At 56.1% G+C, this 17,484-nt stretch overlaps 1 protein-coding gene across 4 annotated transcripts in view; it reads left to right on the top strand.

Annotated features, from left to right (window-relative positions):
- Positions 1–17,484, top strand: part of CELSR1 (cadherin EGF LAG seven-pass G-type receptor 1) — a 133,245-nt gene that overhangs the window by 48,776 nt on the left and 66,985 nt on the right. For all 4 annotated transcript variants that reach the window (XM_033118250.1, XM_033118251.1, XM_033118252.1 and 1 more), the window contains 2 exons: positions 1,570–2,208; positions 17,008–17,230. In XM_033118250.1, the coding sequence (XP_032974141.1) occupies positions 1,570–2,208; positions 17,008–17,230 (862 nt within the window). The remainder of the gene's footprint in view (positions 1–1,569; positions 2,209–17,007; positions 17,231–17,484) is intronic.

Consider the following 17,484-nt stretch of genomic DNA (forward strand, 5'->3'; position numbering starts at 1 on the left):
GGACCATGATGGAGGGAAACTGAGGCAGTTGCAGGCCCAGCCCACATTCTAGGGGAGGGGAATAAATGCTCCCTCTTGTGTGTGGCGGGGGTGGCCCTCTCCTGGGGGAAGAAGGGCCATCTTTGAGGCTCTCTGTAAGGTGTGCTTTGCCGTTTCCTTTTGCCTTCATTTGTTTTTCCTTGTTAGTTATTAGTGACCGCCGCAGGCCCTTTGCACGTGAGCTGCAGACCCAGTCTGGGACGTTGACTTTGTGCTGTATTCAGAGCAGCCCTTACCTTGCAGGCCTCTGGGTCTGAGGCTGGCCTTCAAGTGCCTTCCCCATACAAATACAATTTTCGTTTCCTAAATTCAGCCCTGCCAGGTCATCGTGAGGACTAGATGTGCTCTGTGCCTGGCTCAGAAGCCATGAGAGTTACTGGGGTGGGAGCCGGGGCCTCCCTCCAGCCAGCTTCTGTTCCTGGGCATGAAGCTTCCCTGTGTCTCAGTTTTTCTGCTTTGTCCAGTGGATGTTGCCAGTTTTCTCAGAATCTCTCAGAACTTCAGGTTCGCTGTGGCAGTTGCACAAGCACCCGACTGTGTTATGACTTCCAAAGTGGTTCTGTCTCTCCTCTGTTTGGACAGGTGATGTGCTCCGAGAGGGGTGGGGTGGGGGCCTTTACAGGCCAAGGGCTTACAGGCTTGCCCAGATGGCTCCGTGCCCATGGAAACTGGGGGCACAGACGGGGCCACATTGTGGGGAGAGGAGGGAGGGACGGATCAGAGCTGTGGGGACGTAGAATCTGAGCAGACTCAGAAGGATGCGACTTCGTCAGGTTTTCTCAGGTCCCTTGGCACATTTGAGGCAGGGCTGGGAAATGGATAAAGGTTTCCTGGGCCAGGGTGGTCGCACCTGTCGGGGTGCCAGGAAGGAAAGCCCCTGGGGCTAGCCCGTGGATAGCTCCTGATTCTGGGCTCAGAACTGATGGTGTGCGCAGCTCTCTAACCAGAGTATTCTGCCTTTTCCCATCTCAGAATCCTAAGTGCCTCGTTTCATGACTTGTTTGTGTTGGCTGAGGTATAGCGTCACCTTGTGTGTGTCTTTGTAAAGCAGCACGAGCTGTGTCTCCTGTCCTGGGCATGTAGAGATGAGTAGGGACGCAGCTAAGGGGAGAGAAGCCTTCAGTACAGCATAAGCCAAGGCCACGCCCGGGCGGGACCGTCCTGGGCCATCGTGTACACCTGCGGGCCCCTGGGGGCCAGGGACATGGGCGGGATTGGGGTGGGTCTCCTGGTGGCTGGAACAGGTGCAGGGGTGGTAAAGTTGGGCTCTGTGTCCTCACAGGTCTGGAGCAAGTGAGGTGGGGGTTCGGGGGCTGGACCATGGTGGTCATGGGATGTCCTGCTGAGCGGTTCGGGGTCCCCTGGGGCTTCCGAGCAAGATGTGCGTGAGGGGAGCTGTGCTTTCAGAAGCCAGGTGTGGAGGGAGAGGACTCGGGGCCGGGGAGTTGGGGGGGGGGGCCAAGACGGTGACCGCGGGTGGGGCCGGGGCCCCGGTGGGCGGGCCTCCACGTGACCCCCCATGTCTTGCAGACGGTGTCCACAGCGTCGTGGCGCTCTGTACCCTGCGGGTGACCATCATCACGGACGACATGCTGACCAACAGCATCACTGTCCGTCTGGAGAACATGTCGCAGGAGAGATTCCTGTCCCCGCTGCTGTCCCTCTTCGTGGAAGGGGTGGCCACGGTGCTGTCCACCACCAAGGACGACGTCTTCGTCTTCAACATCCAGAACGACACGGACGTCAGCTCCAACATCCTGAACGTGACCTTCTCTGCCCTGCTCCCTGGCGGCGTCCGAGACAAGTTCTTCCCCTCGGAGGACCTGCAGGAGCAGATCTACCTGAACCGGACGCTGCTGACGGCCGTGTCCACGCAGCGCGTGCTGCCCTTCGACGACAACATCTGCCTGCGGGAGCCGTGCGAGAACTACATGAAGTGCGTGTCGGTGCTCAAGTTCGACAGCTCGGCCCCCTTCATCAGCTCCACGACCGTGCTCTTCCGGCCCATCCACCCCGTCAACGGCCTGCGCTGCCGCTGCCCGCCCGGCTTCACGGGCGACTACTGCGAGACCGAGATCGACCTGTGCTACTCCAGCCCCTGCGGCGCCAACGGCCGCTGCCGCAGCCGTGAGGGCGGCTACACCTGCGAGTGTCTGCAGGACTTCACCGGTAGGTGTGCGTCCGCCCTGGGCCTCGGGTGGGCACAGGCTTGGCGGGAGAGACCTCTGCGTGGCACGAGATTCCCCGCTCACGTATCGGGAGGCTTCCGGGGGCTTCATCTGTCCACGTCCCTTCTGGGGAAATGGTCCAAGGGTAGATGCTGGGCCTGGGTGTCCGCCCCGTGAAACTTGAAATGATTTGAGAAGTGGCATGTCCTCAGCCAGCAGCAGGCGGGAAGAGTGCTTCCTGACAACAGCTCCAAGGCCCCTGTTGACCCCGAGGGACTTAAGTCACCGTCCTTATGAGAACGGTAGGAGGGAGATTATAGTGTGAGATGCACCTAAAAAATACCTACATGCATGAATCGACATGCTCCCTGTTAAGTGGCTTTACATTTAAAGCACTTCATTCCAGATTTCAAGTTTAATGGGTTATCGTAAACAGTGTACCTGGGACAGAAATCATGAACTGTTAATCATTTGGGTCTAGAAAGACGTTCATGCTTTCACGCCTCATTGTCACTGGAGAAATGACTCATCTTCTCCACCGTGAACATGAACTTACCTTGCTCGAGACATCCTGACTAATCGCAAAGGGCATTGCTCCAAACACAGCCCACGGTTGTTTTTAAAAAGGGAAAGCTTGCCAAAAGCAGTACAGAAATGCACGTTCTCGCTTTGGTCTTCCATTGCCTGGCACCTAAAATGATGGCCCACTTGTAAAACAAGTTTACCGTGGCCCGACTGCGAACGCGCTGTCTTTTGGAGAGCTGTCTGGGGATCAGGCCGGACTGGATTCACACTGGAGGTAGCTTGGAGATTCTCCCATCGACTGTATGCTCGTCGACGTGTTTAGTATAAACAGCTGAGAAATCGTTACCTGCGAGTGTGGGACATGGCACAAGTTTACCGAGCTTAGGATGGAGGTTTACAGCATTAGCCGGTATTCCTCAAGCAGGAAGAGAGAGTAAAGCTGGGGTGGGGCACAGAGAGAGGAAGGCAGCTGTGCGCGACGCTTTGCATCAGATGAGGAGGAGAAGCCGCCGGAGAGAGGGCGTTTGGCAGCCTCAGGAGACGGGGGTGCGCCCCGGCTTGCTGTGTCTGAACCCCAGCCTGTTTATAATCCGGTGGTGTAGCCACACAGCAAGGAAGGCACTTGACTGCCTGTCTCGTGCCCTCCCCTCCACTGCCTACTTGTGGCCACCTGTCCGTCTGTCCTTCCCGTCTGCGTCTGCGTGTTAATCCTGAAGTCCTGGCTACACCGGGGCATGGTGGTGAGCAGAGAAGGAAGGCAAAGAAGACCCCCAGGCCCCTCGTCCCTGCCTGCGTTGTCAGGGTGGGGGCTCGGTTGTGCCCAGGAGACCTGGCTTCCCCCCTTAGTGTTAGTGGAGCCGTGCTCCAAGGAGGTCACAACTCAGGTCATGGTACGCCCTTCCTTTCCTTCCGCTTCATGGCATGGAGCTGGCCTCTTAGCCACCTCTTCTGAAGTGACAGGGCCCCCGGGAAGGGCTTGCTGCACTCCAGGAGCCACCCCCTATACAACCATTCACTCGCTGCACAAGTATTGAGTTCCTGCTGTATGCCCAGCCAGTGCACACTTCGGACCTGCCCCAGCCCAATCAGTGGGCCACCCAGGGTTACCCAGGGTCCCTTTCACTGGTCGAGATATATCAACCTGGACCTGGTAGGGGAGACCCCTCCAGCACCCCCCACACTCTGGCAGAAGCCTAGGCTGGGGTCTAATGGGGCCGAGGAGACCAGTTTAACCTCATGGGCCCCAGCTGCAGGCTTGGGTTCCAGAGGTCAGGATGTTGTAAGCTGAGGGCTTGACCTGTTGAGAACTTCCAAAGTTCTCAGATTTCGTTTTCATCATGAGAGCCATTTCTAGAAAAATAATGACCGAGGAATGGCCCAGTGTGTCATCACCAGAAGACCCACCGAAATGTCATGATTGTCATGGGGCTAATTTGAATGTCTTTGGTGCTGAAATTATCATATGTATTTCCCTCGGAGACAGACTGATTCAAATCAGACTGATTATTTTTACTTGGTCCCCCTTCCTCTCTTTCTGCCCTTTTCCCTTTGAAGCCCTCGCTCTCTTGCGTGGAGGTAATTGAGCTCATTTATTCGTGGTGACAGCGTTGCTGTCGTCGCGAGGGTTTTATTACTTGCTCCCTGGTAAGCCGAGCTCGGGCCTGGCGGTTGGGAATTTGGAAGCTGCCCAAGGCGCTGGAGGGCCCTGGCTTCCGGTGCTGCCGGACAGGACACGAGCTGGGCGAAGGAAGGTGTCAGTTCATTACAGGAAAAGCTCAAGGGGATTGATGCTGGAAAAATACTCCTGACAGCTCCCTTGTATGTCTGAAATCCACTGAGGCCTAAGTACCGAGGCTCTAAGGAACCAGGAGTCCCCGTCATGGCCAGGGGGAGGCCCTCACTCTCTCACCGTGTGACTGTGCAAATCAGGCTCTGTGGGCCCTGGCCGGGGTCTGCGACTGACGCTACTCTGCAAGGAACAGGGACAGGGAGACTGAAGGCATCACATCGTGGGCGTGTGCCGGACGCTGTCCGATCTCTAGCTTGGCTGTGTGTGACAAACACGCCGTTTTCATCATTCTCGGCCCTCAGTCTTTCAGTTTATAAACAGCGTGGCTTTGGTTTCTGTTAAATTCCCCAAATGTGGCCCCGTTCTTCCATCTCCTCGCTTCCGTGCCTGCTGTCCCTTGTCATCGCCTCCCTCAGAATCCACCTCAGTGCTGTCCCCAGCTCTGGGAAGTTTCTGGAAGGTTTCCCGACTTTCTTGGGTACTGTCCGTCAGTCTCCCTCAAGGCTTCCTGGGTGCCGTGTTTGGGTGCCGGCTGCTGCCGTGGGTGTGTTTCACTTATTTCTATGTCCCTCAGAACAGCAGCGACTCAGTGTGCTGGGCACTGTTCTAGATGGTTCCCCATGTGTTACCTCATTGATCCTCGCAGCAGCTCAATGGCCCCATTTTATACATGAAGAGACAGGTAGGGAACATTAGAGTGTCTAGGTCAGCGGTTCTTGTGGGGGTGATTCTGCCCCCGTGACATCTGGCAATATCTGAGGACATTTTTGGTTGTCACAGCTAGGGGTGCTACCGGGTGGACACCAGGGGAGCTGTCAGCTTTCTGCAGTGCCCAGGATGGCCCACACAGGTGGTCCTGCCCCATGTCTTGGGCGGGGGGCAGAGGAAGGGGTGCTGTGAGGGCCGAGTCAGGATTTGAACCCAGTGCTCTCGTTTCTGAGCTCAGGCTCGGTTCACGTGTTCACCTGCTTACCTGCTCCTTTCATGGATTACGCAGCGTTTTTACAAAGTGCCTTCTGTGTGGGGGCTTTAAGGGTTAAAGTGCAGTGAGATGGGCCATGAAGAGCGGTGTCGCTGACCAGGCCAGTGGCCCCAGGAGAGCGTTCACTCCATGGTGTGCTGTCAGCCGAGGCTGTGGCAGGAAACTCTTCCTTCCCGGGAGACACTGGACCCAGGCTGATCCAGGGCGAGCCTGTGGACGTGAGTCCACACCTGGCCCTGCTGCCTCTTGGTTAAACCTCACCGTCGCTCACGCCTTCCTAACGCGGTGGTGTTTGCTCGTGGCGACTGAGCACGCCAGGCCCTTTTTCTGAGTCTGTGACAGACTGTGAGAGGTGGAATTTGGGGGCAGAAGTGTCACATTGTCAGCACCTTGGCCAGGCCTCCTGCCCTGGGCTGCCCAGAGTGTCCTGTTAGAATGCCCACGGGTACACACCAATGCTCTACTTGAATCTCCTCGGTCCCCTGTGAAGTCTAGTGGCCTAGGCCCGCAGCGCCTCAGGCACCCAGCCGCACCCCGTCCAGTCTGACTTCCCCTGGCTCAGCTTCCAGAAACATGCGTGGCTTCCGTCAGTGCGGGGCGTAGCACCTGAATGCGCTCTCCCCAGGGCTCCCCGAGTCGCCCCCCTGTCCCTGCACTGCAGTCCCCTCCCCATGGCGGACACCAGAGGCTGGAATACAGGTCTGCTGGGTGCTGTCTCCTCGCTCCCCTCTGCCCTGGACACCCAGCGTCTTCTGTCCATCAGCACAGCACTGACAAACAGTAGGCGCCTAATAGAGACCCATGCGAGGATGATGGGGTCAAGGGTTAACTGGCCGGTTCCTCCACGCAGGCCAGGGAAGGTGTCCTAACACCTTTGCTGCACTTGTCACCGTGCGGAAGGGGACAGGACACCCCTTCTGTTCCTTTAGTCCCTTCCTGCAGGGATGCCCAGGTGGTTAGGACTTTGTCCTGCTGGTGTGAACGCTGGCCACGCTCCAGCAGTGTCTGATCCTGCTCTGGCCATGCAGGTATGTACTGGTGCTGGCGCTCCTAGGCTGCTCTGCTCCGTGCCTGCCCCTTTCTCAGGCACATATATCTTCACACTGCGGAGCCCTGCAGGGCGATTTATCATCACACATTAGCGGCTGCCCGCGGGGTGCATTCCTGAGAAAGCTGCAGCTTTGAGATCACGGGGTGGAGGGTTTTCCCAGCATTCTGCCTATTGGAGGGAAGGCCAGGCACAGCCCCACCTGCACCATCGGGCACCCAGCGGGGGCGCCGGCCGCTGAGGCTTCTTCGTTCGGGTCCTTTTTATTCTTGAGCCTCTGTTTTTAGACCTCTGGGCCCCTTGTCTGGATTCAGAGGGTGTTTCAGTGAACCCCGGCGAACAGGGCTGCCTCTGTGCATGAAGCACGACGTCCCTGGGCTTCTAACCCCCACAGGGCCGGACACCGAGTCATAATGGGTGCAGCTCAGCTGACGTAAATCTGCTTTGGAATCCAGTGGGTCTGTAGCTCCTTGGGAGAGTCTCAGTGTTGCTGGCTTTGAGCTTTGTGCCAACTCCTCCAGGACGGGGCATCCAGTTGTCCTGTGTGAGGGCCTTCCTGGAACCCTGATTGTCCCCCATGGTCATCGCCCCAAGGCCAGAGATCCTGACCAATTCCCATGGTGGCGTCTCCAGGGCCGAGACCCTGACTGTCTCCCATGTGACCTCCCTGGGCCTGGACATTCTATGTAGGTTCAAAACCAGGGACACTTGTTGTCAAAATCGAATAATCTGTTTTGCTCATGGGAAGACTTCAATCAATTTGGCACTTCTCTGATTCTGTTGTAAATAATGTGCATTGCTCCAAGTCTGAGTTTAGTCTTGAATTCTCTTGTCAGAGTAACAGTATTTCTATAACATGACCTACTGACGGGCTGGGGCAGCCCAAGCCAAGACCTGCACGTCCATGTTAGGCTGCTGGTGCCTCGTGAGGTCTGCCAGCGCCCACCGAAATTGACAGGATTAAAACTCCACTTCTGAGCGCTCGTCGTCAAGTTGAATTTAGTCCTTAAACCAAAGAGTTACTTATCGTTCAAAATGAAAATCATTACCTAGCCTGTAATTAAAATCTCAAATAAAGCAGAAACAGAATCCTTTCTTAGGAAAATGTACTTTTCAGATATTCAGGATTACTCTGAGTTTTTCTCTCTGTAGCACCTCTGCAGTCTTTCCACAGGTTGCAGGCTCCCTTCTGGGTGACTTTGTTTTTCCATTAAGGCCAAACCCCGAGAGGCCATGGTGTGGACAAGTTTAGCCAGGTGTCTCCTGTTCTTGATGCAATTCTTTCCGCAGAGCTGGGGCTTTTGAAGAGCAGGATTCGTGTGCCCGGCCCCTGGGCAGAGGGCACAGACATGCACAGCTGATCGGCTGTGGGGACAGCGACATTCCCCAGACCCACCCTTTGTTCCTTCTCGTAGCTCTGTTTACTTCCTGGGGCTGCTGCAACAAAGGGCCACAGACTGGGGGCAGAAATGTATTCTCTCAACTTTCTGGAGGCAAGTTCAAAATCGAGGTGTTGGCTGGCCCTCGCTCCCTCTGGAGGCTCTAGGGGACCATCCTTCCTGCCTCCTCGTAGCCTCTGGTGGCACCAGGTGGTCCCCGGCCAGTGATGCAGGGGCTGCATCACTGCAGCCTCTGCTTCTGTCCTCACATGGCGTCCTCCCTTTGTGTGTTCTGCCTGTGTCCCAATTTCCATTTTCTTGTAAGGTATTGGATTAGGACCCTCCCTAATCCAGTATAATCTCATTTTAACTTGATCATATCTGCCAGACCCTATTTCTGAAGGTCCCATTCACAGATACCAGGGCTCAGGACGTGAACATACGATTTTCGGGGACCCTCCTCAGGGCTCTGGTGGACAGCGGTCACTTCTTGTCAACCTACTTGTGCAGGGTCCATCTGCTGGGGCCAGAGGACGCTCCTGGGTGGGAGACAGGTTTCTGTGGTTCGTTTTCCTTTTGAAGATCCAAACACAAGAGCACGGAGTTTCCCCACATTTCACCCGGCCAGCTTCCGGGGTGGGGGTGGGGGGTCGGATGAGCTCGTGCAGGGCGTGAGTCAGCAGGGAGCAAAAGCAGACACCGAAATGTCTGACCTCGGCTAGTGAAGTGACCCGAAGACAAGCCTCATGCAGTCGGAACCTCCCTGTGACGTCACCTGTGACGCCGTCAGAGGGGAGACAGGGTCCTTGGCCGGGTCCTGCCAGGTCCGTCACTGCAGGTTACTGAGTATCGGTGTGAATGTGTTGGGAGAACAGCTGTTGCTGAAGAAAGAGCCAGAACACAGGCTCCATGAGAGCAGGGAAGGGCTTGCCTCCTGTGTATTCCTCAGCCAGTGTCCTGCGGCTGCTGTGACAAAGCCCCACAGACACGTGGCTTAAACAGCACCAGTTTCTTCTCCTAGAGTTCCTTCTGGGGCCTCCGGGGGAGATGCTCTCCTTTCCAGCTTCTAGAGGCTGCCTGCACTCCTGGGCTCGTGGACCCATCCTCACCTCATTCCACTCTCTGCTTCCATCGTCACAGCTCCTGCTGCCGACCATCGTCCCGCCCCCCCTTGTCATTACCTCGGGCCCCCAGTAACCCAGGTCACCTCCCCGTCTCAAGACCCCTAACTGAATCACACCTGCGAAGCCCCTTCTGCAGTGTGACGTCACCTGCCCTCAGGGAGCAGGATGTGGACATCTTGGGGCTCCGGTATTCTGCTGACCAAGCCTGGCACCCACCTGGCACTCAGTAACGATTTGTAGCAGGAGTAGGTTAAGTGCACTTTGGCCATATGCACCGGGGTGTGGGTGGCTGTCCCCACTGTCTCTCTGAGAGCACAGCAGGGACGAGGGCCAGGGAGTTGCTGGGAGTCCATTGTGAGCCCTGACCTGAGTGTGGAAACCTGACGTCCAGTCACCCATTCCTGAGCCCTTTCCCTGGTGTGGGCTGGTGTTCCCTGCGGGGCTGGTGGCGAGGCAGGACTCAGGTGGAGCCGCGGGCATGGGGGGCTGGGGGGAGCAGTTGGTGTTCTGAGGGCCGTTCAGGTTCCCTGACTGCAGCGGTGAATAAGGAATACGTGCTCTACCTGGACATGAGTCCGTCCCAAGGCCCTGCCCCTCCTCCGGGCAGGAAGGGGAATTTGAACCACGGGGGCTGAGCTGCTGTCTTGCACGGATGATGGAGGTTTTAGTTAGCATTCCAGCTGCGTTTGGACACGTCGCTGTTTGAGAGTTGGCACAGTTTCCCGGTGAACGATAAAGCGCTGGGGCCGCCCCTTCCGAGCCTCGCAGCGACCAGCTGCCAGCTTTTTTTTCCCACCCGCAGGTTGTTTCTCCCACCCAGGCCCAGCAGGAGCGAGACCAGACCCTCAGCCCCTGTCCCCGCTCCTTTCCTCAGAGGGGTTGGAAGACCCAGACAATCTCTTAGGGCCACTGTGTACCTGACTTCGGGACGGGTTATCTTCTGTTCTCCCCACACTGAGAGGGCTGGTGGGGAGAGTGCCCCTTTTCTGAAAGGAGACTCCCCAGTGTGATTCGGGCTGGGGCTGGCGGAGTCATGTGCCTGCTGGGACCTTCTGCCTGAAGCACTCGGACGTTAAAATGCCCATAGATTATTCAGGGCAGCTGGGTTCCAACTCTGAAATGTGTGGGTGACTCCTGGAAGAACAGCCAAAGCCATGGATACGTCGGAATCAGTTTTTTTTTTCTTTCTGTTTTTGTTATTTTTTGCTGCTGGAATGCAGTTTTTTATTTATATTTTTAAAAATGGGTGTGTCTGGGGTTCTGGGATTTGTTCCAAAGACAACAATGAAGCATCCCCTCCCTGAGAAGGCCCAACCTAGGACAAGCCTGCAGTGGTCTGGGATGGGGTGAGGGGGTGGGGGGATGGGGTCCGGGAGGGAAGGAGAGGGCCAGTGTCCAGGCTCCTCCACTGGGAGAGGGGTGGCTTCAGGGCTGAGCCAGGAGGTGAGAAAGTCAAACAAGCGAGAGGAGAGGTGTGAAGGGAGCTGGGGGAGGGGAGAGGGGCCACCATGGGGGGTGCCCTGGGGTGGACCTACAGGCCTCCAGTCTTAAGTCAGTCAATAGCGGAATGCCAGGTGCTCAGTTCAGAGCTTTGCAGAATGAGTTCAGTTCACCTGGGCACCAGCCTGTTTGGTGCTAGGAGTAGCTCCAGGGCAGGAAACAGAACTCCTGCCTCCACGGAGGGAGGGATTTACAGCCAGAGAAACTGAGGCACTGGTCAGGAGCTTGCCCCGGAAACCGCTGTCCTTGGCAGTGGCGCTGGGGGTTGGGGGGAGGGGGTTTGCTGGAAGAGGGTACTGAGGCCCTGGATGGGGCCATTTTCATAGTGTTGAACCATTTCTGATGTAGCCGCCCGTGTTCGAAGACCCTGCAGTGGCCTTCGCCTCTGACCTTGAGCTCCCGGGCGGTGAAGCCTCTGACATGAGCCACACTGTGGATTGTGTCTGTGTTAGGATGAAGACCCCTGTCCGTATCCTCACGCGCAGTGTGAAAACTGGGCTTCTGTGGGGCTCGGGGGAGGGGGCTCTCCAGGTCGGTGTGTTTGTTCTGACCCGATCGAGATTGTTCTGTGTGGTGTCCCGGGCCCCCTGTCCTCTGCCTGACTCCTGATCTTGAACTTCAGGCTGCACAGTGTCTTTGAGCTTCATCGGAAATTCGAGTTTTTCTAGTTCAAATCCCTGAGCTATTAGGACTAGAAAGCAATTGTCTCTTTTTTTATTAAAAAAACTTAAGTCGTCCAACCTGTACAGCCCTTCCCCTCCTGTGACCATCTCAGCCCTCCTTCAGTCCGGAGGGCCTGGCCTACAGGTGCTCCCCACACCGCTCTCGGCTGGTCCGGGACCTCTCACCTCTCTCCTCCTGGTCCCAGAGCAGTGCCCGCGGGCAATTCTGCAGCTGCTCTTGGCAGATGCTGGATGTGGGTTCACGGCCACTCCCTGGTTCCCACCCTGCCCTTCTCTCCCAGGCCTGCTTGCCTATCACACACCACACAACTGTGTGCACATACACAGACGTACATCACACATGCGTGCACACACACACACATACCACACATTATGTGCACACATACCACACACAAATGCACACACCACACACAGACACACACTACACACCGCACACAGGTGTACACACCACACACGCTCCTGCGCCTTCTTGCCCTCGGCCACGCCCTGCCCCCTCCAGAGCTCTGGTGAAGCTGAGGCACTCCGCTGCCCCTTCCTTGTCCACAGACCTGAGCAGCTGCACGCCCATCACCCAGCATCCAGCCCCAACCCCTAGTACCCAGTGGCCAGGGCCGTGGCCCTCCTGTGCCCCTGCTGGGCCCTTCCCGGGGATGAGTGTTCGCTGCAGCCCTCCCTGCACCTTCCACAAACATTCCTACAAAGCCCAGCTCCAAGGCTCCATACCCAGGCATTATTTTTTCACTCCATTTCCTTTATTTTTAAAGACTATTTTTGGTTACATACAAAAACATGGTAAGATTTATACACTGTGCCCGGCCTCAGTTTCTCGTCTGTAAGATGGGGGCACACAGAGCTCCCACAGCAGGGACTATGATGGTTGGTGCAGTAACCAGCCCAGTAAGGGCTCAGCCAGTTTCGCCCTGTGCTCCATGCTCCATAACCCCTGCTCTTAGCAGGCGCCCTGCGGGGGAGCCCTTGCTTTAAGCCTATGCAACCGGGCTTCTTCAGGAGACTCCGCTCCTCAAACCAAGGGTCTGTGGCTCTGACACTGCGACCTGGGTGTCCCCTCACCCCCAGCCTCAAGCCTGGTGTGGGACAGGTATCCAGTGATGGGGATTGGAGGGGACTTGGTTCCTGAAAGCTATTTTGTAGTTAAAAATGTTTTTTGGGGGAGGGAATCTTTTCCAAAACTTGTGTTGGGGGTCCTGCATTTGCAGCCCTCTCCTGTCACCTACGGGGGGTGGTGGCACGCTGCTTGCATTATTAAACGAGGCTATAAGTTTGCCCAGGTGAACCCTATCCTTGGCATGGGGGCAGGACCAGCCATTGTAATGGGGGGGGCGGGAGGAGGAGTGGGGAGTTCTCCAGGTTTAGAGGGACTCAGAGCAAGCATTTGACTCCAAGCAGAATACTAGGACGTAAGGAGAAGCCCCAACTTGTTTTGAATGAGCTCTGGAAAAGAAAAGATAAAGTTGAATCTTGATAGCATGCACCTCTGAGAACATTGATTTCATTAGACTAGTGTTTCTTTTAAGAGCTGTAGAAAAAATTAAAGATATGGGGCTCACTAAATTTGATCCAAATTATTTACCTGAAGTAAGATAATGTTAAGAATTACACACTGTCATAGCCCATCTCTTCCCAACTCCGGTCAGAGTTGTCAAGTTGGTAGTTTGAATTTGGCCGTGGTGGTGGTGGTGGGGGTGGGGGCGGGAGTATGTGCACCATGGAAATGGGCCAAAGCTACAAATCAGGGCTCCCTCACTGCATCCCCCCCGAGGGCTGGCTGTTAGGATTTGCAGGCACTCCACTGCACAGAATATGTCCATTTAAGGGGTAACATAGGTGGGTTAATGTGCAGTTTAAACAAAGACGGAGTGGGCGCTGTGGGGAGTGCCCCAGCAGGGATGTTGCGGGGGACCCTGCTGAGGCGCCCACAGACGGGGATCGGGGGTCGGCCTGAGTGAAGGTCCGGAACCCCGAGGTGAGCGCCTCTCCCAGCTGACCCAGTTCGGCTGAAACCTGAACGCTCAGAGCTCGCACTGCCTTTATAAAAGAGGCGTGTTTAACTGTAGGATCAACTCTTCATTTATTACGTCAGCATATTTCCAGCACCGTTTGAGTGAAATACATGAATCGTGTTGGTGTCATAACGTTGTGCAAGCATTCATCACTGGCTTGGAATTGGGGAAATCCTGGCATGGATATGACTTCATTCCATGAGCATTCGTCAAGTACCTACTGTGTCCGGCGGTCGGGGGCTCCTTCCTTGTCTGGCGTTCATCAGGCATCCTCTGTGCCAGGCGGTCATTGTATGCCCTACACACAGGAGGCATTCGTCGGCACCTACTGTGTGCTGGATCTTCTTAGACTTGGCCCAAAACCAGACCCTGCCCTGCCCTAGAACCCAGGGAAACAGATGCGGGGAACTTGCACAGCGGGCGTTGCCCTGGAGCTGGGACCAGCACTCTCTAGAGGGGTGATTCTGGGCCCATCACAGTCTCGTGGGCGCCCAGGTGGATGGTGAAGTCTTACAAAGGGGGGTGTACCTGATTGGGGTGGCATCACGGCACAGGGGAGCCTCCCCCGGAAGCTGGTGGAGAGGACGCCAGGCCCAGAGAAAGATGGTCCCGTTGGGTTATGATTGGTAGTGGTGAACACCTATCCAGCATGTACGGGGCCACCTACATTAGCCTCTTGAACCCCCCCAACCACTCTGCGAGGAGGGAGACGGCTGGCGTGCAAGGTGGGTGAGTGCAGACGGGCTGGGCCGGTGGCTGAGGGCCGGCCCCAAGGCGGAGGGCAGTCAGTCTTCATGGAGCAGCGGGATTGACTCTAAGCCAGTGCTGGCCAGGCCAGCATTCTGAAGAGCGGTGTCATGTGGAGAGCGAGCAGGTCTGTAAGTCAGAGGGTGGGCAGCTGGCGTGCCTGCAGGGGCCCGAGAAGAGGGCGCTGCAGTGGTGCAGGTGGGGGTGACGAAAACGGGTGTAGGCGGCAGTGGAGATGAGTGACCTGGGACTCTGGAGATGGCATTGATGGGACAAAGGAGAAGGGGAGTGGGGTGGCCCCAGGCTCTTGGTTTGCCTCTCTGGATAGGTGGTGGGACCCTCCTCCAGGTGGGAGGACCCCAACGGGAGCAGCTCGGTGAGGTCTGGGTGGGGGAGAGGAAACCAAGGGAGAAGTGGTTGGATTGGTGGGTGTGGGGTCCAGCAGCATGGTGGGGTGCTCCACCCCTTACTGGCTGGTGGAAAGGACCTGGAAGCGTGTCTCCCAAGGGCAGAGAACCCAGATGTTTCGGAATGGAATGGAGAGCTCACTCCGTTGGTGTTCAGCGCTTTCCTTTATCTGGGCCGAGGTGGCAGGTGGCCTTTTAGAGGACATGGAGGCCAGAGGAGAGGGAGCCCTCAGGCACGTAGGTGAGAGGTGGAGGAGTTCAGACTTCCCAGCCCACAGGAAGGCAGAGCTTGTCGAGGCGCGGGGCTGTGGGTGGGGGCTTCGCCTTCATCCAGGTGAGCGTGGACCACCTGGACCAGAGCCAGATGGTAGGATTCTGGAACACCACAGGGCGGGGCACATGGGAAAGGCCGTGCTGGCGTCCCTTTGTTTGCCGTCACGGTTTGGGGAGCGCACCCCACCCTGTCCTCTCACGGTGGCTTTATTACACCAGAATATGCTGTATTTGGCCACGGGCATGCCAAGCTGGAACTTGGAAAGCAAACACTCCTAAATGTCACAGATATTTTAAAAGTAGAGATTAGAGAACTTGAAGTGTATGAAGGACAAATACGCCTTAAGCTAAGCATTTAAAATTAATGCACAGACTTTAAGAAGGCTGCAGGCCGCCCACCTGGAGAAGAGGCCAGGAGCGCTGGTTAGAGTGTGTGAGGGTGTGAATGCATGTGGGTGTGCAAGTGTGTGCATGTGAGTGACTGAGGGTGTATAAAAGGGTGTAAGTGCAGGTGTAGATGTGAATGTGCGTGTGAGACCAACAGTCAGAGAGAAAAACAGGAGCACAGGAATTATCAGGCAGTTCAAAGAAAAGGAAATAGACGTTGCCAATAAACTGTGAAAAGATGCTGAGCCTCATCATAAATAAATGCAAATAAAACACCTTTGAGATTAAATTGTCAGAAATGCAAAATATTGTGCATATTGGGCATACCTGGTGTTGGTGAGGGCATGAAAAAGTTTGTGCATCCTTTTGGGGAGGGTACCTCGAAAACGTCTATCAGAATGTAAACTGTGTGAACCCTTTGGTTCAGTCCTGTAGGAATTGTCTCGAGAGAGATTCTTAAAGCACACCAAGGATGCATATTGAAAAGTTATTTGCAATAAAAGAGAACTATGAGCAGCCTGCGTGCCCATCAATAATGGAACGAGAAGTGTCAGTGACTTAAATTTTGATGCAGTGCTCTGACAGAATACTATGCAGGTGTTAAAAAGAAAGGTGGACCTCCGAGTGCTGACAGCGGGATCTGCAAGGCACATAATTGAGCAAAGCAGGCAGATGGCAGATGGCATGAGCAGGGGTGTACAGCTCACGTGACTTTCCCCTGGGGGGGTGCACAAGAAACTGCTTCAGATTTGTACTCTTCATGCCGTGCTTTTTGTAGTTTTTGTTTTTTTAGTATGTGAATGTAATATTTTATTTAAAGGCATTCATTTAAAAATCAGTAACTGACAGAAAACATGGGAGCTGGGGAATTTCTGGTTCTTAGAAGCTCCTGATGGTCTGCAGGTCTTTGAGGGGGCTGGCAGTGTCCACCCGGTGTGGCAGAGGTGGGCACGGCCATGGGGGTTGGGGGGCCGTCATCCCCGTCCAGGGGAGCGGGGATCGCCCAACCCGACTGCTGCTGCCTGACGGTGGTGGCCAGCTCAGAATCAGGTGCTGAGTGTAGCGTCCCTTTGGGGAGCACGGGGACCCTCTCAGCTCACCGCGTTCTGAGCACTCTGGGTCCGACAGACCTCAGAGGCAGAGGCGGTCGCTTGGGCTGCTTGATCAGTCTCTCTGGGGAAGCTTCCAGAACCCTTCTGTCCTTGAGGGATTAGGCAGTGGAGCACAGTGGCACCTGCCTTCAGTGAGCGCACAGGCCGATAGGAGAAACAGATGTGATTAAAAACGAAGTGGAGTCCAGCATTGGCCAGGCTGGGGGCAGGGTGCTGCTTGAGAGGCAGTGGGGACGGCGGCGCGGCAGGAGGCCAGCCCTGGGGGTGGCCCTGGGTGGGGCACAGTGTGATCCGGCATGTCTGGAATCTCGGTCAAGGTTCTGATGTGCTGATCTGTTGACCAGGCAGGGGTGTGGGCAGGGGCCTTGAGGCCCTCTCATTATTCTGATTATTTCCAGGTGATTCTCTTGTAAGAGAGAGCCCGGCTCAGCCAGCCGGCTGTTCAGAGCGGATTGGGTGCTGAGAAGGGTTCCTGGCTGCACATTCCTCTGCCCCCTGGAGTAGGCCTGGGACAGGGACAGGGCTACTGTGACTCAGTCACCTGATGCATTCAGGGGCTGCTTAAGGGGACCCTCTGGCCCCCCCATCCTTAGATCGTGCACCGGGAGCTGGGGGCCGTTGTTCCAGTGATAACAACACATGTACAATTGCAACCCGACTGCCGTGCTCCCGAGCTGACTCCCGCATCTCGAACCTTGGCCCCGGCGTCCTTGTTCCTCTCGGCAGCGGATTTTGTAGCCATATTTCTGGGGCCCCGGGGCCTGGCTTGCTGCTTCCTGGGCCAGCCGTGTCACCTCCTCTCGTCTCTGCCCTTGTCCTGCAGGAGAGCACTGCGAGGTGAATGCACGCTCGGGCCGCTGCGCCAATGGCGTGTGCAAGAACGGGGGCACCTGCGTGAACCTGCTCATCGGCGGCTTCCATTGTGTGTGCCCTCCCGGCGAGTTCGAGAGGCCCTACTGTGAGGTGACCACCAGGAGCTTCCCGCCTCAGTCCTTCGTCACCTTCCGAGGCCTCAGGCAGCGCTTCCACTTCACCATCTCCCTCACGTAAGTGGGGCCCCTGCCGTGTCCACGTGGAGCTCCTGGGGTTGGAGCGTTAGGGATGCATCGCCTTGTGTCTCCATGTGTCTCATCCTTCTAGATGATGACAAAAGCGTCCCCCGCCGCCGGTGACCTTGGGAAGTTGAGCAGCTCTGCTCAGTGCTGGCGGCAGGACTGGCAACTTAATTTGTAGGACTCCATGCAAATGGAGGCTGTGGGGCCCCTTGTTCCAAAATTAAGAATTTCAAGTTGGCACCAGC

Source organism: Rhinolophus ferrumequinum, chromosome 10 (assembly GCF_004115265.2).
Source record: "Rhinolophus ferrumequinum isolate MPI-CBG mRhiFer1 chromosome 10, mRhiFer1_v1.p, whole genome shotgun sequence".
Taxonomy (NCBI): domain Eukaryota; kingdom Metazoa; phylum Chordata; class Mammalia; order Chiroptera; family Rhinolophidae; genus Rhinolophus; species Rhinolophus ferrumequinum.